At 42.2% G+C, this 27,873-nt stretch overlaps 1 protein-coding gene across 16 annotated transcripts; it reads left to right on the top strand.

The window, feature by feature from the left end:
- The first annotated feature begins 1,394 nt into the window (after positions 1-1,394).
- add1 (adducin 1 (alpha)) lies at positions 1,395-27,858 on the top strand. Of its 16 annotated transcripts, XR_011311440.1 has the most exons (20): positions 1,395-1,559; positions 10,086-10,294; positions 10,815-10,977; positions 11,292-11,443; positions 11,792-11,872; positions 12,049-12,198; positions 12,292-12,435; positions 13,110-13,208; positions 13,555-13,728; positions 14,420-14,770; positions 17,766-17,861; positions 18,032-18,124; positions 18,494-18,511; positions 19,562-19,648; positions 20,505-20,661; positions 22,460-22,552; positions 23,472-23,505; positions 24,347-24,362; positions 25,199-25,252; positions 25,649-25,749. XR_011311440.1 is itself a non-coding variant. In XM_069710822.1 (19 exons), coding segments are annotated over exons 2-18 (2,088 nt in total). In that variant the 5' UTR covers positions 1,395-1,559; positions 10,086-10,099; the 3' UTR covers positions 24,348-24,362; positions 25,649-25,749. The 16 variants fall into 16 exon arrangements, 15 of the variants coding, with proteins under 15 accessions (XP_069566923.1, XP_069566920.1, XP_069566922.1 ...); XM_069710822.1 differs by lacking the exon at positions 25,199-25,252; XM_069710819.1 differs by lacking the exon at positions 23,472-23,505.
- The last annotated feature ends 15 nt before the right edge of the window (positions 27,859-27,873 follow it).

Raw genomic sequence — 27,873 nt, forward strand, 5'->3', positions numbered from 1 at the left:
TTCTGCAGCAATTATGTGATGAATGCACATGTGCTCCGACAACATACCTGTCAGCAGGTCCATCAGAGGTAGGAGCTAGTATATTTGTGATATTTGTGCAAGACTGGTGTTTTCACCGGAAATCCTGCCTCAGGTCTCCATGAAATTAATGAAGTGCGCCCCCTGGCTGCCAGCGATGTTTCGTCCAGTTATGCACAATGTTTAAAAAAAAAAAAAAACCCTCTTGAGGGCCCACTCAGACCCTTAGAGGTCACCAGGGTGCGATTTAAATACCAGACTTGAACCATGAAATAAACACAAGGACGACTACTCAATAGAAATCTGCAACAGCACCACGACTGCAAGTTGGCTGCAAGGGACATAAAGGTAATTTGGTAGATGTACAACTAAATGGGTAACGTGACATTGCACCGGGGCAAATGATCTAAGTGTAACCCTACGCCCTTGAAAGTGGTTTTGACTGGTCACATGTGAGTTGTGTGTAATATCTCAAAACGAATATGATTTATTTTTCCTGCAAATAAACTCAGTTTAATTATTAATTTGATAATTAAGTTAAGGTTGTGAATGTCTTAAATTATGAAATCACCACACTATCACAGTTAAAAAGATTCCCAAAAAACTGCAGCACTGTCAACATTAGTTATTTTTGTCTCTGCCATGCCAAGTATGCTGTTGAACCTTACACTGTATAATTAATGAATTAATATAATAATTCATATTAATCATATCCAACAAAATGTCTAGTTGCACATCCTTAGAGGTCAGCAGTGACGCAGCTGGGGAATATGTTACGTCAATGGTAACGGTGACTTAGATGACATTTACAATCAAATGTATTATGACAAATTGGCAGGATGTCATTTTGTAATTATAGCCTGCATAATTCAATTTCCACAAAGCAACAGATAAAACTTGTTTTTTCCTCTGTAATCAGATATATCTCAGACATGATATCGAATTAAAGCTCAGTGCCACTAAGTACTTATATGGTAGGCTACTTCTAGTTTAGCTATGGATCTTTATCTATCTATCTATCTATCTATCTATCTATCTATCTATCTATCTATCTATCTATCTATCTATCTATCTATCTATCTATCTATCTATCTATCTATCTATCTATCTATCTATCTATCTATCTATCTATCTATGGAACTGATCAACAAATATAACATGCAAGTTAATCAATAATAAAAATCAGTAACTCTGAAGCCTTCAGTTTACTGACATGAACTTTTAGTACTGAAATAAAAAGCTCCTTCTGGAGTGGCGGGGGCGGGCCCGCAGCTTGTAAACAAATCAACAGCTCCGGTTCTATCACGTGTCTCCAGGCGACCAATAGGGAGACGGAGATTAGCCCTTTTGCCGCACCCAAGTAGGATGATGGTGGATGGGGCGGAGCTCCGACACGCAGCGCAGGGAGATAAACCCGCTCTGAATCCAGCAGGGCAGGGGATAAAAAAAAAAAAATTAAAAAAAAAAGAAAGACCCAGTGGAAACCACCGTCCAGCTTTCACCCAGCACTGTTCACATTTCATCACTTCATCAAAGAGAGGGTAAGCTCTAAAAGTAATCGGTGCCATTTGCATGTGCGTAACGCGTTTGTCCGGGTCTCTCCGTTGCGCTTCGGTGTGGCGAGCTTGTGTTGTGCTAATCCGCTGCTGCCTGTGAGCGGGGGAGTCTGCACGCAGGCTGCAATACACACCGGGGGGGGGGAAACAACAACAACAACAACAGCTTCTCTGTGTTTCACTGCGGTTTATGAACTCACCTGGGTAGAAAAACAGCAGCTGGGAAGCGCATACTTTTGTGTTTTTGGAGTGTTTTGCCCCCCTCCCCCCTCCCTCCCTCCCTCCCTGGCTGCACGAGCAGGCCTGTGGTTGCATTGTTGTTTTTTTTGTTGTTGTTTTTTTTATTTATTTATTAATGTTTAATATCCTGTGCTGTTCCATGTCAGCGGTTTCAGGGCTCTTTTTTTGGTTTTCTAGTCTGGGTGTTGTTTCGAAGTAGCGGAATGTGTTTCAGCTGTGTTGGTGATGGAGCAGCTTCCTGTCCGAGGTCAGGACAGCTGTTAGTCCTGCACGATACGATCTGTGCATCATCAGTTTGAAAAGCAGTACCTTAGGAGGGGGTGTTGGGGGGGGGGGGGAACACACACCAGGCCCATACTGCATGAGATCCGATCCTAGAACTTTAAAATTACACATCACACCAGTCAGATATACTAAAATAAACAACCAAACATGGACATTAGAAGTTTAAATGTACTGGATAAAATTGCATGGTAATGAAAAATCTGAGTTGTTTTAAATTTCTTGATATACTTCATTTGATATCATTGTAAATTGATTACTTTTAACGTCTTTGTCAATTTTTTTATTCCAGGGATTTTTGAATAAATTGCACCTATAATATGTATTATTTAGTTGCAGCTCACGAGAGGCGAAGGAAAAGCCTGTGTCATGCAAAGTGCAACCTTTTTTTTTTTTTTAATGTTTGTTGTGTTCTGACAGCTGTCTTGTTTATTTTTCATGTCCAGTTTGACTATAAAGCTGTTGCTGTGTCTGGCTTCTTAAAAAAAGAAAAAGGTCCACTGTAAAGCCCCCCCTCCACACCTCTCACTTCATGAGGATTAGCAAAGCTGTCAGGATAAATTGTCTGTGAGTGTGTGTGAAGCGACGGTAACTCCCTGCATTGGAATGAGTGAAGCTCTCCGAGGACGGAGTTTAGCTCTTGTCGGTCTTTGCTTCATCGATACACACTTCACTACTACAGATACAGGCCGGCTGTAGATACAGAGCTTTGTGTTTGTTTAACCGCCCCCACCCGTCCTCCACCACCCCTCCTCCACCCCCTTACGCCCACACCCTCGACTGCACTGCAGCTGAAAATGTGTTCCTCATTTCGGCTCCATTCTCTCTTACTTCAGTCCCCCCCTTCCTTCCGTCCGTCCTCTCCGCATGTCGCTTTTAGTCTCCCGAGTGAAAACGAGTCCACTCGTGAACTTTCATTCACACCGCCGAGGTCACTGAAGATCGTGTGGGTGTCGCTGCGTGTCGTGACGTCTGGGGGTGCATATTTAGCAAGCAAAATGCTGCACGGATGCACACATGATGGGGGTAGGCCAGAGGAAAATATGTACTGGTGGAGGGGGAGGGGGGGGAGGGTAGGTAGGGGGGGTGGGGTTGTTTCAGAGGACAATCTCCCACCACTCTGTCAAATTATGACAGGAGACAGCCAGATATAACGGCGTCACGAGACGCCTGGCAGTCAGCAGCAGACGATACCGTTCACACGCCGATAGTCCCGGTGATGGTGAAGCCTACTTGGTGTACATTTAAAAAATATATAATATATATATATATATATATATATATATATATATATATATACGTCTTTGGTTGATCCCACTCGGTTTCCTTCGAGGGCGAGCATCACATGACCAAGCTATAATATCTGTAAGCTGCACTGTTTCATATCCATTGAAAAATGGATAGAGGCTAAATGTAGTGGGAGCAGATGAAGACGTAACGTCCTCCTCGCCGACACGGTGACACGGCAATCCTGTGAAGCAGATGAAGGCCGGTTCCGTCCGACTCCAGAGACTAAACAAACTCCATTACTGTGATATTGATTAATGCAGAATAAGCAGGGTTTTTTTTCCAGACTGTTCTTTGTCGCGAAGCCTTATTTCCCTGATCTCGACGTCGGTAACGTCAAATTGTTTTTAAGCACTATATTCTTGTTGTCTGCCGTTAGCTTGTGTTGTTAGCTAATAACAGAGACTTCTCTGTGCACGCTAAATACGGTCTAATGCACGAGACCAGGCCATACATGGGGCAGTGCTAAAATGACACCCAAGGCATTCCTACTGGTCATAGTAGTTGGAGACGACACACACACACACACACACACACACGAGCAGTTCCCATTGGATTCTTCAGCCCCAGTAATGACATGCATCCAGCTCGGAGATATAAAGAGGTCCCGTCTGTGTGCTTCTCTTGAGTGTCTGAAAACTGCTTGAAACGCACACATTCACGAAAAATGGTCCAGAAAGACCAGCATGATGGAAAAAAAAAAAAAAAAAACCTTTTCTTTCTTTTCTTTTAACACACATAATGATCTTTTTTATTGGCGGTCGGTTGATTGGCGTTTTTTTGGACGGAACAAAATGCCTCTTTTAGTCATCGCTCGCTGAATAGATGTTTTTATTGCAAGCTTCCGTCGCTCATAAGTAAATTATGATACACAGATTAATTTCGAGTTTATAAAGAGCTCGACACGGAGAGAGTCTGGTGCTACTTTTCATACAGTACGTCTACTGTGTGTTTCTCACCATCAGTGCGTTATCGCAGCCTCTGCAGAGAATAGAAACATCTGTATTGGTGGGTGTCATGGCAAGTTTAAAACATCGGTCATGAGAAAATCTGACCACAACAGCAGTCCTGTTCATGTTCCTCCTGGAGGGTACAGATGTATATTGTCCTGGTGGGTCTTTAGCATTTCACATTTCAGCAATGATGAGACTCACTGTCAAACCAATATATGTAAAGGGGTCCGTGTAATGAATATGGTGGTAGAAATAGAGAAGCTTTTAGTGTTTATAAGATGCTCTACTCATCAGTAGGTCTTACAGCAGCATCCTAAAGGGACGAACTCAAACCAGGTGATTATGCTGCTACTGCAGGTGAGAGAGTGTCTGACTGGCCGTCAGCCAAAACCTCCTCAGAGGACGTTTCTTCATCAGCAGCTTCCTCCTGAACTCACTTTCCTTCTTTGGTTAACTTAGTTGTGTCTCCTGTATGCAGTGAGCAAAGAGGCTTATTTAAAATGTAAGAAATGCTTTCTTGACACGACCACCCCGCAACTCCCTTTGGTTTTCCAAACCTGTTAGAGCCCCTTCAGCATTGACTAGACTAAATCCTGGCAGCCGGGGTGGCTATAAAATCCCAAACATTTGCAGGGTGGTGTATGAGCTGCAGCTTCAGACACACCCAAGGCTCCACTCGGTGGTAATAACTCAGGGCGAATCTGCCTTTAGCAAGGAAGTTCATCACAAGATGTTCCATTTATATCATGACTGCATTTTTCTTATTCTTTCCCTGCTAATAAACACCGATGTAGAAGAGCTTGAATATCTCTGGGCTTTCATGGTTTGTACCAGTGTCCATTTCTGGAGTTTTTTTCTAATTCTGATTTATTTAATTAGCTCAATGATTCCTAAAAAAAATATAATTCCTCTCTGATTCCCAGCCTACAGGCTTTTAATGTGAAACAAACGTGTGCCATTTTTGATTCTTTGTATTTTGCATTTCTATGAATTCATGTGCACTTCTGACCTACCACGAGTCTCTGACATGTTGTGACTTCGATGTGAAATGAGTAACACGTTAATTTGATGGTGGCGACATGGACCGGCTCGCAGTGTGATGTTGGCCTACAGCTGTTCTTACATAACGGTAATCTTTAAAGGCTGTCCCGCGTTTCCATGGTTATGCGTTTGGTTTCCATAGTGATCGCACTCTCAACGGGAGAGGAGGCTTGCCGAGCCCCTGCACCTACATATCTGAGGAGAGATGAGCATATAGGGTGAAATCAGTGACTGCGTTGTGCATAGATGAAGAAAAACTTCCTGTGTCTGTGTTATTGCTTCAGTGTCCACAAGAAATAAACAGCTGATCGTTTGTTTTAACTTTGTTTACATGCAATAGAAAAAGATGGAGATAATCACGCTGTTACAGTGTCTATTATTTCACAGCTGGAGGGATTCAGTTAACATTTGTGGCGAGGCAGGAAATGAGTTTAGTCTAACAGACAAAATTATATTTTCCTTTTGACCTCGCCTAACTTTGTTTACACTGATTAAAGGTGATGATGATATTGGAAAGCGTGGGGATTTCTGCATAAACGTGTCCTCCTCCTTTCTCTAGCAGCTCCTCTTTTTGTCTTTCTCCTTTATGCAGTCTTGGATGGTACTGAGCAGATACTTCATTCACCCTGTATGTTCAGGTGTTAGCAGATCTTGTGACATCGTGTGCACTGCAGTGTTTGACTCCGTCTGGGGAAGGAAGGCAGCTTCCACCGAAAGGATCCTATTACACAGTTCCTTTAGTGCTTTAGTGCACTGAGCAAGATTAGCATTAAAAATCAATCTTAAATTCAGGTGCTACGGCCATAGACTGTAGATAAAAGTGGATGTAACTTGCGGGGTCTGATAAATGAGGATGATGGTGAAGTGCCTGAAACTGCAATACCACAGTAGGCCTGTAGGGGTTGGCTTCAAAAAGGCTCCGGCTCCATTTGACTCCCATTCAACTTGTCTGCTGAAATACAAACTCGATAAATAGTTTCCACTAGTCATTACAGTGTTGTTAGCTAGTCTTTCTTTGTTATTAGGTTTCTGACGGTCCATCTGAAAATAATCCCGTAATTAATTAGATAACAAACCTTGTGTTTTTGGGGGCGTGTCTGTTTGATTGACAGGCCTGTGGTGCTGTCAGATTTTTTTTATATCAGTGGGGGTGGGTTGTGTTCTCGGTTGCCCAATCGGATCGGTTTCAGATGAACAGATAAAACGTAAATTAGTCAAGTTCTCATTGGACAATAATGGTAAAAATTAAAGTGAGACACAATCCAAGCCTTTACGTATAATGTTGATCACAATATTGATCATGGCTTATTGCCCACTTTAGGGCAGTGAACTCAAATGGATGATGCTTAAGTGTTTCTATATTGAAAAAAAAAACAACAACAAAAAAAAAACCTGTAGGGCATTACTTAGAAATATTACAATAAGTGTATTTATTTTAAGGAAAGACTGGAGATAAATGTTAAAATTCTAGTGTTATAAAACACTATACTTTTTGTTCATAATTTTTTTTGTGTGAAATTTTGACACATTGCCGCTCTGAGGCTTTGTTTGAGTTTATTGTAACACAAGTGGATGAAATTTGTGAAAACGCTGACATCTCTTGTCCTCACTACTCAGATGGTGTAAACAAGTGTATTCTCCTCAACCGAGGGCAGTCCTGAGGGTTTTGTCCCTCTTGTTTTTTTTTACTTTTTCCCAGTTGTCCTGTTGTCAGCGGAGACGGTTGCTTTCGCCTCTCTGCAGTAAACACTAACGTGAACAACCGACAACAAATGCAGCATGTGACTTTCAATAAAGTCCAAACCAAAGCGAATACGGTCTGACTGGCAGTCTGGAAGCATTAAGACCTCCTCGCTGTAAACCAGGCTGACACGGGTCAGTGTTTGAAGGACTGCAGACACTGCAGTGTTGTTAAGTGTGTGTGTGTGTGTGTGTGTGTGTGTGTGTGTGTGTGTGTGTGTGTGTGTGTTCCACACAACTCTTCTTGTATCTATCAGAAATGAAGCAAAGTGTGAGTTCATTGGGACTTTAAAGGACACTACGGGTGTTTTATGTGGCAGGTTTTGATGTGCGTTTCATTTTTGTATTTTGCACCATTTAACTATAACCAAAGCAGATATTAACATTTTGGCGACTTTTATTATTATCAAGCCAGGGACTGGGACTCTCTCTGCCTAATGAGTGTATTTGGCACCACATCTAATTGCCGATGTCCTTATTTCTCTGTCAGCAACCGATGTCCATAATCAGGACTGAGACAGAACAACAGAGATGTCCTTGTTTGCAGAGGGATTATAACAGCCTGCTTTTCTCATATTCTTTTATTTCTTATTCGCAATTTAGCTTGTATTTATGACCAAAGGAAACCAGCAGAGCGGAGAAGGCAAGGTGAAGAACGTGAAGGGATTTGATTTTAGGAAATCGAGGGCAAATGTTGTGGAAAAGGTGTCGGTCTGGACTCCAAATGCCTCCTCTTGGGACAGAGTTTGGAGTTTCTTCACACGGGGAAGGCGTAAGGATTCAAAGAGTATTTCATTTTAGTATTTGTCTGACTGAATAATATTGATCAAGGTTATCCAGAATAAAGAAAACTACACATTTGCAGTGTCTAGTGAAAGCTATCAAATTAGGTCTATAATTCTTGTACACCCGTCAAACTGGGAATTTACCACCAGGATAGCGGGAGGTTATTGAGAGCAATAAGAATTAGCTTTGATGTCACTTTATATGGTGGTGAAAGGTCATATATACTCATGTTCCAAAAAACAAGGTGAAATAGCCTAATTTGGTTTGCCTAGTATACCAAGCTGTAATAATCTTATAATTAAAATGTCCCTGTTTTGGTTTTTATGGTTGATGTTGTTTTGTCACCGTTTTCTGACGGCAGAAATACAGCGGATTTCTTGGGGCGACCATGATTTATGTTTGTCGTCTTCACTTGAATGCTCTCAATCAGAAAGTGGGAAAAATAAGAACTTTCCCTTTTCCGAGTAGCTTCAACTCAAAACAAAAAGATCCACTTATGGCTAAAGCTGAAGTTTCTCACTCTTCACATGTCTATAATATATCCCTCATGATGAACTAACATCTTGGCCAATTTATTTCGATTTTTTTTTTCCTTTTTTTCCCCAGATAAATGAGATAATGTGACATTTAAATTTCACTTCATTTAATGTGTTTATGAAGTAAACCAGGACAAAAAGGTTGTCGTCCCAGAATTAGTCAAACAGCATACGAACACAGAAGCCCCGATTTAAAACAGGGTGATCTGAGACGGGTGGAAACGTCGGTTTTGTTGTGGTGGAAAATCTGAGAACTCCAAATGAAAGCGGACAGAAAAGGACAGAGAGGGTTTGTCAGCTCTCTGTGTGATACTGGATGCTTTTGGTTCGGCCTGCAGTTGTCATGGGAGTTGTGGCTGAACATTTGTATTGACACGGACTAATGGGCTGCATCAGTCTCTGACAGAGCACCGCCCATTACCCACGCATACTTGCACACACATTTCCCCTCTGCTCATACAGTAAGTGTGCCTGCGTCCTTCAGAGTCAGAGAGACGGGTGGAGACTATTCATCCTCAAACACACAGCCAGTTGGGTGATCAATCGGAAATCCTTCTTCTTGTTGTCAGTTCATTATTTTGCAACAGCTTTTTTTTATTTATTTTTTTATTTTTTAAGGAATATGTGCTGATGCATGATTTGTATATTAGAACTAGAAGTTAGCAGTTGACAGCAAGACATAACTAGAAATCTCAGGCTCAGAGACCAGTTTTCCTTTTCTCTTCTTTTGCCCAGAGTCGAGTCGTGTTTTAGAGTCCAGGAAACGCATTGTGGAAATCAATGAAAACCTCTCTTGAGCCGAGGGGAGTGGTCACATGACCGAGGCAGGAACAGGAAGTCAGAGGAGAGTGTGGTTTGTGCTCCGATGACTGGCAACTATCATTTCCTCATTTATCAGGAGAAACGTCCTCCTCATCCTGCTGTCAGCATCTTAGTGTCTTAATGCATTTTTTTTAATTAGTTCCCCAAGAAACAAACTTTTCCACAGAAGACAATTAACAAAGTACATATCGGACCATTTCAATCACAGATTTGACCCGTTATGTTCTATACATTTTGGATTGGTTGAATGTAACATTAATTGATTAATTAATTAATCACCATCAAAATGCCAGCTATTTTGATATTCAATCTGTTTTTCTGATAATTGTTTTGAAAGAATGCTGCTCATTTTATGTTTGCAGCTCCTCCAATGGGAAGATTTGATGCTTTTATCTATTTTATGTTGATTTAAAGCAAATATATTCAGGTTTTGTACTTCAAAAAACCGTTTGCATCCTTAAAACGTGTATTTATTCTGCCACACAAGCTCACATAAAACACTGGACATCAGTGACGGCAAAATATTAAGTTAAATGCTTTAAGTTTTGCATTCGGCCAAAACATGTCATTTCTCTATTAGTGGACGGTTAAAGCTTTTATCCTTCTCTGACTTTGCTGTTGTCTACTTATACAAATGCCTGAAGACAAAGTGTGAGCCATTACTAGATTGCCTGTATGTTTTAACAGGGGAAAAGTTTCACCAGAGAAACTTCGATTTCATGTTTCTGTTCTGGGGGAAGAAAGTTAGGGAAAGTAAAAGTGTGCTATTTATTTCTTTTACTCGGATAGAAAATGTTTAACAGGCGTCTCCTTCACTCCATCAGGAGGCCAGCACAGGATGAACGGCGAGTCAGGTGCCGGCGTGGTGACGGCCCCCCCTCCCACCACAGCCCCCCACAAGGAGCGGTACTTTGACCGGGTGGATGAGAGCAGCCCGGAGTACCAGAGGGAGAGGAACATGGCGCCTGACCTGCGACAAGACTTCAACATGATGGAGCAGAGGAAGAGGGTCTCCATGATACTGCAGAGCCCGGTCAGTGGAAGAAACGCATTCATTCTGCACAGTCGGTTTTTTCTGCTCTACGTTTCTAACTGAATAAAACGTACTTCTGTAACGTGAGCAGCCTTCTCACCACCACATGATGCATCCAGTTTATTCCTCACCAACACGGTGTTTATGACCAGCTGAATGTCCAGGACAGATACAGCACCTTTTTTTTTTTTCGAGGCCTATTGTACATATGAAAAGCACACATGTATCCACAGTGGGCCTCTAATGGTGCTTAGAGGTTTATACTGTGCTGAGATTAACTGGGGTTTTTGTTTTTGTCTCTGTGGCCTTTCTCGGCCTTATGCTGTTGAATTATTGGCTGCAGGTGTACATGTCATCTGCCTTTCATTACACTTTCTCTATTATTTGTCATGCTTCTAAAAGCTACCGTACTTCACATCACTGCTCCTCCTCAGAATCTACCATTTCATATCTGAAAATCAACTTTGCCCCTTATAGCTTTTTGTATTTCTGTCTTTCTTTTTTTTTTCATGGCCGGCAGGCATTTTGCGATGAGTTGGAGACGATGATCCAGGATCAGCTGAAGAAGGGGAAGACACCCACCAGCCTGCTGGCTCTGCAGCAGATCGCAGACTTCATGACCACCAGCATGCCTTCCATGTATCCCGCTGCACCGCAGGGAGGCATGGCGGCGCTCAACATGAGTAAGCAGACAGGAGACGTGAGCGTATGCGACTTCTTGACCTCCGCCGTGCTTTGTCTGCACTCACGATGAGTAATGCAGCGTATGCCGGACTTAATTTCAGGACAAAGAGTCCAGTCGATTTCAGTAATTATGTGTAAATGAGATTTCTTCCGTCTTGTTGGGGAAGGAACAAGGGGGAAAGTGGTTCTTGTTTTATCCGATTTGTTTTTCCCTCGTTGTGCGGCTTCCCCCTCAACGTTATTGTCATTTTTCCACCCTCTTTCCTGTGAGTGAACTCTGACTTCCTGTGCGCCTCCACCTCTTCCCTCTCAGGTTTGGGGATGGTAACTCCGGTCAACGATCTGCGCGGCTCCGACTCCATTTCCTACGACAAAGGCGAGAAGCTGCTCCGCTGCAAGCTGGCCGCCTTTTATCGGCTCGCTGACTTGTTCGGCTGGTCTGAGCTCATCTATAACCACCTCACAGTAAGATCAGTTGTCCATTTTTTTTTTTTTTTTTAAATTTCATATATTAAAAGGATTTTGTCATCTTAAAGTTCAGTAAAGATATAGTCTACACAATGTCTAGTTTTGATCTGCTCCAATAAACTAGTAGAAGTAGTTGTTGATATTTTTTCTTTGTCAGCTCACATTTGTTTAATCAATACTTTTCTTGATGAATATCCATTTCATTTCCTAATTCATTCTTTCATGGGCTTAAAGAAAATGCTTTTGTGTCGGTCAATAGCTTTGATTGATTGATTAGTTCCGCTCAATTTGAGCCACTTTTCACGGGATAGTATAATCTAACACGGCTGACTTCTGGTCATGTAGGTCAGGGTGAACTCGGACCAAGAGCGCTTCATCATCGTCCCCTTTGGGCTCCTTTACAGTGAAGTCACTGCCTCCAGTCTGGTAAGAAGGATTCCAGATCTCTAATAGAACATCAAGCCTTCTTCTACTCTCTATTAAAATGATGCCACGTTATTATTTCATCTCTTCAGATCAGATTTAAATGAGTCGAAAAATGTGTGGAAATGAACCGGTTCTGTTATTTTGACAAACCTTTTGTTGTATGCGACACCCTCCAGGTGAAGATAAACCTTCAGGGGGAGATAGTGGACCGGGGCAGCACCAACCTCGGGGTCAACCAGGCCGGCTTCACTCTCCACTCGGCCATCTACGCTGCACGGCCCGACGTCAGGTGTATCGTACATGTACACACACCTGCAGGCGCTGCGGTAAGGGACAGCTGAACATGCGGGAGTTTCACCAAATTCAAACGCACTATAATTAAGTCAGATGTTGCGTAACCCCTTTTTGTTTGGCTGCAGGTGTCGGCCATGAAGTGCGGGCTGCTGCCCATCTCGCCCGAGGCGCTGTCCCTCGGTGAGGTGTCCTATCACGACTACCACGGCATACTGGTGGATGAGGAGGAAAGTACTCTCATACAGAAGAACCTGGGGCCCAACAGCAAGGTAACGGACAATATCACAGTACTTCACTATTATCATCAGCATTATATTATCATAATGACCCTCAAGAGATTAAAAACAGAAGTTTTCTTTTTTTTTGTTGACCAAACATTTGATCATAGTTTAATTTGTAAACAATTTAAAACAAATTTAAGCAGGGTTTTACTGTTGTTGTTTGAGATTAAGTGCTTTGTGTCCTACAAATCATCATTATTTTCATTATGGATTAATCTACTGTTTATTTTCTCTATGATTTGTTTGATCGATTGTTTCGGTCTGTAAAAAGTCTGAAAATAGCAAGAAATGCTGTGAGCGATTATCGAAGTAGTTGCCGAGTTATTGTAGGTGTGCGACCTTTTCCACTTTCACTAGTGTCCATCCCCGAGTCCAGGACAGTTTGTGTGTGTGTTTCTTCATGGGGTCAGTTTGTGTACTTGTGAGTCAGGTCAGAGACAGATGTAGGCGGGAGACGACATTTGGGAAATGATTTTTAGAGCACATTTATGACTGATGTTTACATGCTTTTTTTTTTTTTGGTCAGGGATTCAAGTTATGAAGGATCAATAGTTTTATCCATGTGGAGGGATTTGTGTTCTCAGATGGTCGAACATGCTTGATGTATTTCCTCCTTTGCTGCGTATGTAAGAATAATAACCCAAGATGTTTCCTCCGTCCAGGTGCTCATCCTGAGGAACCACGGCCTGGTGACAGTCGGGGAAACGGTGGAAGAGGCTTTCTTTTACATCCACAATCTGGTCACTGCCTGTGAGATCCAGGTAGGACACACTCATCTTTTATAAAGGACGCTCCCACTGAAATATCAGTCGGGAATAGCTACCAGCACATGGACATTTATTCATTTGAAATTCTCTAATCATGGTGGTATGATGTGTAGAGTCATGTTTCTTTTATTTGGCACCACGTTTGTCTGCATTTTTTCGTAACGATTACCTTTGTCTCTTGTCTCCACATCTTTGTACATGTCCATCTTTCTTCATGTTGATGTCTGTTGTCTGTGTTGGATGTTTGTTTCTCCGTGTCTGCTCATTTTTTAATTTCTTTTTTATTCTGGATCTGTCTGCGCCTTTCTCTGTCTGTATACCCCACCTTAATGTTTTCCAGGTGCGAACACTGGCCAGCGCTGGAGGACCCGATAATCTGGTGATGCTGGACCCGGGGAAATACAAGTCGCGCCCGCGGGTCCCCGAGCCAGCGGGAGACGGGTCCGCTACAAACCCCAAGTGGCAAGTCGGGGAGCAGGAGTTTGAGGCTCTCATGAGAATGCTCGACAACTTGGTGAGTACAAATGAAGAGGGACAACGTTTAAACCTGTCAGAGAGATTATGAGAGAATTTCACAATTAATCCCAAAAATACAAATTCTTCCAAATGACTTGATTCATTCAACAGGAACAAAGATCAGCCTCAAACTTCACCCTCCTTATCGCTGTCTACAATCTGTGGGATATACGATGTCCTTACACTTTGAGACAATGGTTTTAAAAAGATTTGTGTTCAGTGTCAATTTTTTTTTTATACTTTGAACAAGGTGGCAAATGTGTCTGGTAGGAGGTAGGAAATTGCAAATACGATGAAAATAAAGCTGCACAACCAGCAGGAGAGGGACTGAAAAAGGTGGATGAAGTCTTATTTTAGCTGCACTGACCCTTTCATTTCCATGGTTACCAGATTACTACCCATTTCTCGGTTTTCCCTTTTATGTGGCTAAAACTTTAATTCAAAACTCGGATGTTTTTTAAATTTTAGGCTTTAAATCTTTGGATTTATTAGCTCAGTGATATCTATCTAAACTGCTTAATAAGGGTGTAAACTCATAATTGAACAAGAGTTTGTTTTATTCTTTATACTGGACTGTTTTTTTTCTGGTGTAAAAGCAAGCATTTATTTTCTCTCGTAAAAGGTGACATAGTCTAAGTGTAGGTCTTGTCACCATAGTAACCATCCTCCGACCTCTGTCGCTCTCCCAGGGCTACAGGACGGGCTATCCTTACCGCTGCCCGGCATTGCGAGACAAAGGTAAAAAGCACAGTGACGTGGAGAACGCTTCCTCCGCCCACGGTGGTTACTCATACGGGGAGGACAGTGACTCAGGTGCTCGCTCCCCGCTGAAACACAGCTTCCAGCGCGGCCAGCGCGACAAGACCCGCTGGCTCAATGCCGGCGGCCGCCCCGACGAGCCCTCCGAGGACGGGCCCGACGGCAGCAGCCCCAAGTCGAAGCCTAAGGTGTGGACGAACATAACACACGATCACGTCAAACCCTTGCTGCAGTCTCTCTCGTCCGGTGTCTGCGTGCCAAGCTGTATAACCAACTGCTTGGTCTGTGCCTACCTTATTGTTCATAGTATAGATTTTACAGCTACCTTGTTGGTGGAAACGGGTAGGTGGTCGGCATCCTGAGGGTCCGGGGGGACGGCGGGGAGTGAAAGAAAATTACAATCTGAAACTGCTCTCTATTCATCTTTTCCTCAAACCTTTCACAGAACTGCTTGTCAGCTTAAAAATTACAAATCGGTACAATACTGATTTTTCACCACTTTTTGACGCACTGTGATATCAGACCTAATCAACTCTTATCTGTGAATTACCTCTTTTCTTAGCTGTGATTACGTGTCGACCCTCTTTGCTCTTTTCCTCTTCTGGTCTCCTTTTGCTTCACGATGCCGGGCCAGCTGCCCACAGCATGCCCCCCCACCCCCCAACCCCACTGCATGTGTAGTAGTGAAATTGCATTGTTGGTGTTGATGTTTTTCCCAGAGGAGCGAGCAGCAGGGGTGCGGCATGAGTCCTCGGGTAGGCAGGTGAATGTGGCAAGACGAGGTGATGCTGCTGCTAACCACTGTTTTCCTCACCACCCCTTGATACACACTTTTAGTTTTGTCTCCGCATCTTGGCGTTTGGCAAATTTTGTTACTTAAAAAAGACGAGTCAGGTGCAAAAATACCAAAAATAATGATTCGGTGAGGTTTTATTAATCAAAACATCACAAATGTGGCTTTGCTTTGTGGATTTCTAAGAACATTTATTTATTAGAGAGAGCAGGAAGGTGGCATGTTTCTGAGAATATTAGTTTTTTTCCAGAATTAAGTCATTATAGCATTTAATTAAAAAAGTGATTGAGTTATACCAAAGCAAAGATTTCTTTGGCAAAAGAGTTATGCAGCCTGCTTTTTAAAATTTTTATTTTTATCGAACGCTTGCAACTGCTCCCAGTTGTACGTTTGTTTTGCCTCTTTTTATTTTTGTTCTCTCTAATTTCTGGTTTCAGTTTTATTCTGAAAGTGGGTTTGAGCACCTTTAAGGCCTGCATGAGTGGATTTGTTTGAAGAAAAAAAAAAAAAATCTTGAAATTTGACCTGACTTTTGAATCAATTATCTCCTGTTGGGAAAGTAGGAAATGTTGTGTTGTGAGACTCTTTCTCAGTGAGTATATCGTGTTTACATGTTCATCTCATACTCAACCAACCCAACCCAGCTATCTCCATCCAGAACCCCCCCTCTCCTCCCCCATCGAGCCCCTGGTTTGGCAGCTAACCAGCCAAGCTTGGGGTAAAACTCAGGAATGACGTCATGAGCTTTTGCTTTTCCACTGCGAGTTACATGTTCAGCTTTCATGCAAAATGTTTTGTTCAACCTTTTTTTAAACTGAATATTTTATTTCTATATTCACCTGCTGCTCATTCAGTTCGGTGCAAAAAAAAAATAAAAAAATGGGTGCAGACTTTTCCCTTCAATCATGCTGAGCATTACCAGGTTTACAAAAACACTTTTTATACAGGTTCCTCCTTCACATTAAGAGGTTTCATCCTCTGCGGGAAAGATAATCTCGGACTTGTAGTGTTGTGACGATGGCTTTTTATGTCCCAACATGGGCGAGTGTCCTCGGGTGTGTTTCTTTGTATCTCTGTCGTCCTTGTTGTCGTGTATCAGCCTGGAAAATGACTTTGGTGATGCCAGCTCACCCCTCACTGCCACTCTCGCTTCGTAAGCCAGCTTCATCGTCTCACTCAGCCCATCTCTCACCTCTTCCTCACCACCACCCCTCACCTCTCCCTCCCTAAACCCCTAAATTCTTTTCTCATTCTGTGATGTTTTCCGTTGATCCACAGTGTGCTATTTCTGTTGGTTTTTGATTTATTTATTTATTTTTTTAATTCAAATTGTATATCAATGATGATGACAAAGGATTTACAGAATACACTGTTGCGCTTTAAGTATTACGTCTTTAATCCGCTGTCGTGCGCAAGGTTTTCATCTGTTTCTGACGTAGTATCCCCAACACAGATCATTTTAAAAGGCTTTATAGTCTTATATCTGAAGGATGGGAAAACTTAGCTTTGAACACAATATGTCCTCTCTAGGATTCTCTGTATTTAAAAAAGAATTGTACACCTGAACCAACACCCTTAAACAACAGATCCTGTACGTTCATTCAACATTTTGAAACTCCTTTGATCAAAAATCATGAATTTAAAATGTGTTTCTCTGGTCAAATGTTGATTTCAGTTCTCACCTCCTGGTACATGTTGGTCTGATTAGGTCTTTTTAGAGTTTAGCATTGACACAAATAATCAGGTACATAGTACACCGTCCAGCTATTGGGTTTAAAATCATCTTTACGATCTAAAACTGTAAATCTGCTCCTTGTAGATTCCCTAAAGTTTCAAATATCAAGCATCTCTTTATAATTCCTGGGGGGAGATTTGTTGTACAGTCAGCACGAACAACACAATAATACAAATATAAATTGCCATTGGTAACGGGGACTAATGCGTTTCCGGGTCTGTTTCTCCTGAATGTGTTTACAGTTTCTACCACAGAAAGAATGTTTTCTAGGAATTCTTGAGAAAATTTTTAATTTTTAAGACATTTCAGTTCTAGTTTACATTAAAAAAAAAACAAAAAAAAAACATTCATATAAAACAAGACTAAACTCTCCATTTGGATTATTTATTCCCTTCTCTAGTCTGTTTGTGCACAAATCAAACATCAGTTAAATGAAATCATCCTGTGTCGTCGTGCCTGGATAAATAAGCATCAGACAGGTTGTGTAGGTAATGATGGAGAACAGTCCCTTACTAAATTAATGCAAATTATAATGTCCTAAATGTTCCTCATCATCATTGATTCACTTTTTACATTCAGACCTTTTTATCTGTCATCCACCTTTTGTCAATTTGAGTTCAGCATGTTTCTTGTATTGTGAAGCCTGAACAGTATGATGTCTGAAATATATTTTTTTGCTTGGGTTTTCATGTCAGTCTGTGTGTCTGGTTTTAGCTGATGTTTTTAACGCTTTATATGGTGTTCACAGTGGACAAAGGAAGACGGTCTCCGCCAGGCTGCCGCAGCCAATCAGTTCATCCCGATGAACACCAACCCAAAGGAAGTGCTGGAAATGAGGAATAAGGTATCGCAGCTCTCGTCCGTCTAGTTGGATTCACTGTCATGTATCATTAAATGCTCCTTCCCTTTCCCCTGCCTGTAGTTTGTAAGGCTCCTGATGCACATGGAAGCTTATCGAGCCCGACACACTTTGTTTTTCATCCTTTTTATGGCTTCAAATGTTGTCGTTTGTAGATCCGGGAGCAGAACCTGCAGGACATAAAGACAGCCGGGCCCCAGTCTCAGGTTCTGTGTGCCGGCACTGTGGTGGACCGCTCCTTTAACCAGGTCAGTCCGGGAACTCTGCACTTTAAATATCTCGCTGCTACAGCTGTCCTCACCTGGAGATGAATATTTGTCACGTTAAGATGACGCTGAAGTAAAACAATTTTTAACAAATTGACTATATTCTGTCCAGGTCTGGAGTCGCGCCATAAACCAACAAGCTGCAATGTGTGAATATTGTGCGTGAAGCTGTCCTGAACTGTGATCTGTAGGAAAGAAATTGGCGCAATTAAAACGTATCCTCTGTAATCTGATTTGACATCGGTTCCTGAACAAAATTACCAGTAATAACAGGAGCACTAAAACATGTCCTCCGTGTTGTTTACCAGAGCGTGGAGTGACTTTGTAACTGACATTATTCTTTGACCACAGAAATTGTCAATGTGGCAGGTGAGTAGTACTTAAAGAGGGAGAGGTAACGTCCCTCTGCTCTCCCAACCTGCCAGCTCAGGCTGGCTCCATATTCATACATTGTTCCTACTTTTTTTTTATTTTTTATTTTTTATTTGGTTTGTCTTCTCTTGCGGTACTTCAGAGAAGCGGTACGGCTGTTATCTGTCACGGCATTTGCAAGCCAGTCATTTTTTTTTTTTTAAACAAAAATCCCCGTTACAGTCAAATAACGCCTCTTTTCTTCTATGCATGTGCTATTTTTCTTTAAGAGAAGCAAATGCAGAACATGAGAACATGCTTGAAATGTTCAGTTCAGTTTGCATGGATCACCCTTCTGTCACTGTGGAGCTCCCGGCTGAATGAAAACGGAGCTGTTACTTATTTCTGATAGTCGGATCATCAAGCTTCAGAGTTAACTGTGGATCAGTAGGAAGACCAACGAGGCTCTGATGAACTGTTGTCTTGTATCAGATGATCCACATACTGTCTAGCGCCCCCTTGTGTGGACAGCTTGCCTTCACAGTGCACGCTACCTGCTCCATCTCCTCTCGGCTTTTCATGACCCCGTGTCTTTTTCCAGAACCCCCCTCTCTTTGCATGCTCTTCTAGTGTTTGTGTATGTTTGTATGTATGAATGCAGAGGTGGAAAGTCCCACAGCACAAAGACAGCTGACGTATCATTCGGTTAAAGTAAATAAAAGCAAATTGGATTTTGTCAATATGTAAAAATGTAAGCTCTCCAACGTAGACTTTGAGATTTCTGCTTTATATTTGAGCAGTTCCCACCACAGAGAGCCTCGCATCTGTTTGAGGATTTCTTATATAATAGCACTCCTACTAGAATGAGATGCTGTCATCCTCTCCCCCCTCCCCGTGTGTGTGTGTGTGTGTGTGTGTGTGTGTGTGTGTGTGTGTGTGTGTGTGTGTGTGTGTGTGTGTGTGTGTGTGTGTGTGTGTGTGTGTGTGTGTGTGTGTGTGTGTGTGTGTGTTGCTGTATAAGACCTGGGTTGTGCCCACCCCCCCTCCTCACTGGGTTTACTATTGCAGGACGCCCCTCTGTCTGACTGTACAGACACTATTGATGGCCTCGATGTGTCCGAGGGGTCCTATAGTCCTGCTAAATCTATTAGAAAGGTACTTCCTGCTCCAGTCACTAATATCTTACACCTGTATTATACATCGTCCTCCAGTCAGTCTGCTGAGCCTGCAGATAGATGCTCAATAACTTGAGTCATAGTACTGCTAAAATGAGGCCTATTTTTTTCCTTTTTTTTTTTTTTTTACATTTCTACAGCCTTTTTTGGATGCAGTGTAATAAAGATAGTTTTGGGTTTTTTTTTTTCCTGGTGAGGATACTTGAGGTGGTTGCTGATCGTCTACTTTCCTGCCGTAACTCGTGTTTGCAGAATAGAGTTTATCATTATTTTAAACGGCTGCGATCAAGTTGACGTGAGCAGTAAAATGGTTTTCTGATCCAGTGATGGTTGTGTTCACTCCTACAGTCTCCTACAGCGTTTAACAACGTGTGACATTTTCTAACTAACCAACAGTGACATTTTGGCCTTAGATGTAGAGTTACTGCAGCTTACTGTCAGTTTGTTTGTTTGTTTGCCTTCTCTGTGTTGTACCGTTGGCACGGACTGCTTCTGAGACCTGTCAGTGCTTTGCCATATTAAAGTTACTGTATGACATTTCAAAAATAAATGTGTTGTTTTTCGTCATTTTGTTTGTTTTTCTGAATTAGGAAACAGCCCCGCAGCTCTTATTTGACTCCTGAAATTCTACATTTATTCATTTATGAATGTAACTCATGCTCATGTTGCGTAAGAATTAAGAACGGCCTCTGTGTTTTTTTGGGGGGATAATCACACTTCAAACTACATTTTTGTTTGAAAACTGCAACTGCAGTCCGTTTTCTGTAATATGAAATATGCTTCCAGTTTGATCTCTCCTCCTCTGACGTTCTGCCTTCGCTCTGTGTGTCCCGAAGGGTGAGCTCGTGACCGCGTCCAAGGCCATCATTGAGAAGGAGTACCAGCCCAAGGTTTTCGTCAGCAAGCAGGGTCCCAACCCCTTCACCAAACTCACCGACCAGGCGCTGGAGGAGTACCGCAGGGAGGTGGAGCAGAACCAGAAAGGAAGCGAAGGTAAAGCTGACGAACATGACATGAATTTCACTGTGGTCAGAGAAACGCTTTCCACCCTTCCTCTACTTCTTAGTAGCATTTCTCTTGAGGTTTTGGTAAAAAAAGCAACATATTTTTATACTAACCAGATCAGTTGACGGTCTGACTTGGCGTTGACGTAGAGACAAAGCTAAGACGGGTACAACTTTTTCCACAGCCATGACTTAATATCCTTCTCTGATTTCATAATGACATCTATGTAGCAGATTAACCTTTTTTGAAGTTTTTTCATCCTCGGGGTAAAATTGCAGCGACATTACAGGAAGTGTGTTCTTCATTTCACAGCTGGTCCGTTTTCTTATTGGTCACTTGGTTGTTGTTTTTTTTATTATTATTTTAAATAATGTGCTTTTATTTCAAAGATTCAAAAATGAAATTGAGAGTTTTTAACTGTAGGAAAAAAATAATTGCCTTTCTGCAGAATAATGAAAAACCCTTCAGATTGGCCAAACTGTGATGTTATCTCTCTACATAAATACATACACGGATTCACAGTGCAGGGAGGAGGCGGTTGTAGGAAGCAATCGGCCTCCAGTGTACCCGGTCCAGTGCCTGATACCGTGCCAGGGGATCAGGACTCTGGCTCCACACCTCTGCAATCTGCGACTGACTCGCCCAGCTTAGAGATAGCCCGGCCTCCGGCCTCCGAGCCGGATTCTTCATCTCCTCTCGGCCCGTCCAGCGGCGCTGAGGCAGCTCAGAGCAGAGCAGACTCCGCGGGGACGGTAGCGGATGACGTTTTTCCGACTGCAGATGAGGTTGTTTCCGCTCCAGACTCTCCCCATAAGGAGTTCCACTGTGCCGTGCTGCGAGCCCTCAGCAAGGAGCCGATAGAGGCAGCGGCTCGGGCGGGTCGGGCTCCAGGTACACCAGATGAAGTGGAGTGCTTCCACTTCCCTCCTCCCCTGCTCAGCCCCGGCCCATCTTCCTCCGTACCATTACACTGGGAGTCTGGGAGTCCCCTCCTGCTGTGTCCTCTCCTTCTTCTGAGGGTCTGGAGTCTGCTGCCATTGTTTTTTTTACCATGTGCGAGCATCCTCCCTACCCACAGTTCAATCTCTGAAGCCTCTGCTTGATTATTATTATTTTTTTTTGCCTCCCCTCCTTCCCCCGTCTCTGATGTCTTGTCCAAAGGCATCAGAGCTCTAGCAGATCAGATACTTTTCTGCAGTTTGATTGGACGAGGAGCTGAGGACAGAGGATGTTTGGAGTAAAGTTCGGCTCGTTTTAAGTTTTTAAACCCGTCCCCTCTCTTAACTCCTCAAGTATAAAAAGAGCTTTAGCTGCCAAGTGTTGCGCTAACTTTTTGAGGAAGCTGCATCTGAGCTCAGTCATCCAATCAGAGCGTCCCCTGTGTGGAACATGAATAATGGTCCTCCTTCTCTTCCTGCTAACCTGTCCTGGTTGTATCTCTGTTGGTGTCAACTCTCCCTTCTGTGCCTCTGACTAATTTCCATGAAACCAAATGATTTTAATCAGGTCTCCGGGATGTTTTGAGGTTGATTTCGTGGGATCTATCTGGATAGTTTTGCAGCGTTCTCCTGATTGAAGCTTACTCCCTGGTTTGGGTCTTTGTGTTGTCCTCCCTTTTCCTTTTTGTTGCATTGTTGTTGCACAAAAGGAACCTGACATCAAACTGTTTCAATTCAAATTTGGAATAATTTTAAACCCTGATTTATTTAAGGATTTCCTTATTAAGGTTTCTTTATTTTGGGCTAAACAGCTTCTCACTATTTCATTTCTGCTGATTTACTTTTAGATCCAGAGCAGCCGTTGGAGTCTGAGGAGGAGGAGCCCAAAGGCCCGAAACCCACCTCCACCCCCCCCAGCACCCCGGTTAGAGCAGAGGAAGGTACGTTGGCCTCACACACTCGACTCACCCGGCTTTAGTCCGGCGTGGTTCGGCATGGGTTTCTCCAGTGCTCTGGCTGGGTGGCTTGGGTGTTTCCAGGAGTGAACGCAGAGGCTCCTGCCCACCGACCTGCTTGTCTGTCTTGGGGTCTGCCCTTGTTGTGGTCTTTTAATAATACTACTACAAGTGTCGTGCTGTGTAGTCTGTAATAACAGGCCAAGAGGTTTTCATTATTTGATCAGGTTTATGTTCGGAGCAAAAAAAAAAAATCACAAAATCTGCCAAAGATTACGAGCTAAAATGTCAGGAAGTAATTTTAAGACAGGAAAGTGAAACATTTGAGAGAAACAAATTTCATTTTATTTTGAAAAATGAGTATTTATCAACTTTTTATGGACCCCAGTGCAGACCTTTTATTTGTATTATTATTATTTTCTCCCTCTTGGTCTTTATTACTATTGGATTACACCTATGTCAGCAGTATCATGCATGATGATACTAAAACTGGCTTCAAACAGGAAGTTATAATTAATAGTAACCTTTTATTTTTTTAATTAAATTAAAATTCTGCAAACTCAGTTGTAGTCAGCAGAAGGAAGAAAGGGGATCAATAGTTTTGATCGCAGGTGTAATCTAATACCAGAAATGTTGTTCTATAACATATGTCTCTATGTACAGTATCTCCTATCCCCCTTCTCTTCCATTCGCCATCTTTTTGGGGTCGACTAAGAATGGTTCCCAACCATTCTTTATTTATTTATTTTTTTCAAATCTTCTGGGGTTTTTTTTTCTTCTCTCTTTCACATTTTTACTTTCCTTTTTTTGTTTTTTTAATTTAACGCGGTGCCTGTGGTTTGATCTGCATAGACATTTGTTTCTACTTGTGCTTTTTCTTCTTTGTGGCTGCGATTACAATCAGGAGATGGAAATACAAAAGAGTACCTGTTGCCATAGTAAGTATGTAATGTTCCACCTCCTCACCACCATCCTAATTACCCACCACCCTCCACGCCTGTGTTCGATCATTTACCCCCTTCTTCGGGGGGGGGGGAGGTTTTCTCGGCATGGCTTCAGTAGCAGAGCTGTTCTGTGGTCCAAACTAACCCGTCTGTCGGGGTTTCTGTTGGTTCTCTGAACTCCTGACTCTCTTTCTCAGGGTTGATGGGGGTTATTTCACAACTCCTCCCTCTCGTAACTCAGTGATTCATTGTTTCCAGTTCACATAAAGAAAAATGTATGGATCATTGCAAAATAAATATACAAGAAATGGTTATCTTAATTAGAGTTGTGCAGAAAAGCACATTTTAAAATCTTATATGAAACATTCTGCTGCTGTTTCAATAAAAGGTTTAACAAATAAATTTTAACACAAAGATTTCCATTTTTACTGCGAATGAACATCAGTTCCAAATATCAGCTATCGGCCACCGTGATGATCAATAATCGGTATCTGGCCTGAAGACAACATAACGGTTGACCCCTAATCTTGATGCATTTTCCTTAAAACCTAATTCCTTTCTGGCCATAATGCATTAAAGCTCCATTTAACTGAATGACAGTGACCTGATCTGAAGGAAAGTGGAGGATGTTCCTGAAGTAAACCCTGCAGCCTGCTGAATCTTCTACATTAGATAACCTCTCTACCTCTTTCTTCCTGCTGGTTTCTCACTATCAAATTAACCAACCTCTCTTTGCACATAAGCACAACCTATAAATGTTGTAAAGACATTGTATAATTCGGTCTCGTGAAAAAAACAAACAGGTAATGTTGTTTGAATGTTGTTTGTCTTCCAGACGAGTCCTTTACCAGGTACATCAGTGTTTTATCTGAGTGTTGCTTTCCAACCCAACCTGCTTCTGTTGGTTTAGCTTTTGTAACACGGTGGAAGGCCGAAGCTTTTGGCTGCGCGGCGCTTCGGCTCCATGTTTTGTTTTTATCTGTGTGTTGTTCGGCCTCGTCTCTGTCCCGACAGACGTGAGAGATGTTAACATGACGACCTGATACGTGTTTTCTCAGGTCCTGTTTCACGCTGGTCTCCGTCGCATGTGAGCGGTATTAAAAGGACGCGCTGTGGTTGTTTTGCAGCTGTGACTGCACAGTGTGAGCTTGCAGCAGTGTTTTTTGGAGGCTGTTTGGGCCACTTGATCCCTGAAGCTGTCGTGAGGCTGACCTTTGGGCTGTAACACAAATCTCATTTTGCTGGGAGTATTTTAAAAGATGATCCAGTCACTTAAATCACAAACATTTCTGCCCTCATAGATGGGAGTTAGAAACCTGTCACGATAGCTTATATATGGATATTAATAAAACAATTCACTCCGAAACGGGATCTTTGCAGACAAAAAATGGACTCTCTCTTTTCTATCAGGGAACATCCGTAGTTGGTTTCTATACTCCCAGCATCGGGATTAAAATGCAGTCAAATGTAATGCTGCACTCACAAGACTTTGTGGCTCCCGTTGATAATTCAAGACTTACTGCTTCTTGAGAGCTGCTCCAGTTTTGAATGAATTTATGCTGCTGTGACGGCACAGTCTAATCCTTGTGGTGTTATTAAAAAATCCTTGAAACCACTGTGGACTTTCTTTTTTTTTTTTTTTTTCCCTTTGTTCAGTCTCATGATGTTTTTTTGTTTTTACGTGCAGGCTACAAATGAACAAAGGAACGGCACTCATTAAGATTTGCCTGTTGAAGTGAAGGTAAAACAAACAATGCTGTGAACCAGCTTGGACCTTTCAAAATAAGAGAGAAGAAGTCCTGATTAATGACAGCTGTGTTGTGTTTATTGTCAGTTTGCATTGTAAAATCAGTGTATCTTGTTTTGGCTTTTGATCTGAGGAAAACATGCATTAGAGTGTGTTTTCTGTTGGCTTTTGTGGTTTAAGGCTTTGTTAGCAGAAAAGAGCACGAAGTCAACAGCGTCTTCGATCGATAGAAATGTTGTGTGGACTCGTGCAGTTGATGCTGTTTAAGTAGAAAAATCGTGTGGATTTTCCAGCTTCCAGGTGGCTGATCTGTCGTGTGAGCTCAGCAGTGCCAATCTGAGATCAATAACTCTCTCCATCACCCCCACCCCCCTTTTCCCTCCCCACTAGAGTCCTTGCCAGAACTAACCTCTAAGGATGAGAGCGACGCAGCCACCCTGAGACAGACCCTCCCAGATTTAACACCCGACGACCCCTCCGACGCGCCAGCACTTCCTGCCGAGGACTCCACCTCCGCCCCTGCCGCTGCAGACGCAGCCGAGGGGGAGGAACCCGCTGACGCTGGCGACCAGGAGGGCGACGAGTCTCCCAGCAAATCACCCTCCAAAAAGAAAAAGAAGTTCCGCACTCCTTCCTTCCTCAAGAAAAACAAAAAAAAGACGGAGTCCTAGATTTGGAGGATGTTGGATCGGTCCTCAAGGCTGGCCTCTTTTCATTGCTTGGCTTTTTGTCTGCTTTCATCGCACCCTACGAGCGAGCCACACTTACACGCAGTTATGCTTTTTTGTTGTTTTGATATCATTTGTCGGCGGCTTATTAACCTATTTTTCCTCGTTAGTGTGTGCCAATTTTGTATACAGTGTAAAAATGATTGCATAAATGTTTTTAATTATTAGAGGCTTTTTAGTTGTGAGCGAGTGACGCGTTCTGTCTTGTCCACTTCATCTGGCCTTTTATGCATGTCTAATACTACAGGTCCACACACTTGATGTGAGGCTCCAGGGTTTTATCCCTCATTTTTTCATAAACAAAAAAAACAAAAAAAATAGAGTATTACTAAATCATTGTAATCACTAGAATGTATTGGGATTGTATCAGAATATGTCAAGTGTCTTTAAAAAAAACAAAAAAAACAACAACCGTGAATGCAGAAAGAGAATCTTGTAACCTCTCATTTAACTGGTGGTAAATTCTGACAGAGAACTACAAATTGCATCGTGCTATTTGCCCCCCCCCCCCCCCCCCCCCTCGAAGCTGCACCCCCCACGTAATGACATGTTAGCAGACTGAGAGAACAGTTGGGATTCTTTCAATCTAAAATGTACTTGAGGAAAATGTGTCCATAATGCAATATTTTTTATTAAATCATTAAAACACACTCGACCGTAAATCACACCTGGATGTTTTTTGTCGACTTTCTTCTACCCGCAAGCTTTTCACTCGGCCAGGTATGTTTTGAGTTTAAAAGATATCAGCCTGCATCGCTGCAAAACCTGCAGGCGATGTTTTTTTTCTGAACCTTTTTGACATTGAGCAGAGTTCACAGAGACGCTCATGAAGTGTGAGCGATGCTTGTTGATTATTCCGAGGGGGATGTGATGTATTTGCTCTTGGCTGTAAGTCTTTAGTATGACGGAAATCTCACTTTCATTTATCGGGATTATTGGAGCTTTGTTTTGCATTTGCCCCTTGATTTCTCTTTATCTCTGTAAAAGTCAGAAACACTACAGCGATGCTACATTTTCTTGCGTGATCGTGTTATTATTTTTTTTTTTTTTTTTTTTGCTCTTCCACACGTCCATGCTGAGAGAGAGACAGAGAGAGCACTGTGTACCTCCTCTTTTATAAACCACTGTTTGGGAACTCGTACCACAATGTTGCTTTCAGATAGTTGAATCATATTCATCCAGATGTTACAGGACACGTAAATGACAATGTCACCGTTACAAAAGCTGCACGATCAATCGTAGTTCAGAACGTCTGACGTGGACTTTCCTGTTGCAGTGAAGACACAAACGTACACTGGAGAAGCAATTCTGCTATTTTTGTTACGTCACTGTAATCTATAGATGGCTAATGAGTTGTGCTTGAGGTTGCAGGGCATTAATACCGAGGCCACTTTACATGCTTTGCTTTACTATTGTTTATTCATCCTGTTTTAATGAAGGCTCCATCATCACTCACTCAATGGTGAACCAAAAGGGGAAAGAGAAGCTTCACCTGATTAATAAAACCTCGGCCCTTGTTCACGACAGGTGGTTTACTTCCTGAAGAACTGCATGTGAAGGGTGCTTAGAGGGCTTACTGTCTTACAAATGACTGTACCTACCCCCTTTATATTTGAAATATATTTTATTTTAGTTTTAGTGTGCTGATAACAATACTAAAGTCCTTGTAGTCATTTCAGTCAACCATAGATTTTTTTTTGTTTTTGTTTTTGTTTAATGTCAAAACTATGCTGATTTGTTTGTCTGAACCATTTCTGATTTAAATGTCTCTCATCATTATACCATCTACAGACTTAATACTGCACCTCTCTCTTTTCTCATGGTTCTGCCTCGTTTACAGCCATGAATAAAAAAAAAACACTACCTTGAAAATCTGTTTTGTGTGAT

The sequence above is a fragment of the Brachyistius frenatus genome, unplaced genomic scaffold (genome assembly GCF_029030835.1).
Source record: "Brachyistius frenatus isolate BFR_SWC_R1_liver_20210118 unplaced genomic scaffold, ASM2903083v1 Contig_94, whole genome shotgun sequence".
Taxonomy (NCBI): domain Eukaryota; kingdom Metazoa; phylum Chordata; class Actinopteri; family Embiotocidae; genus Brachyistius; species Brachyistius frenatus.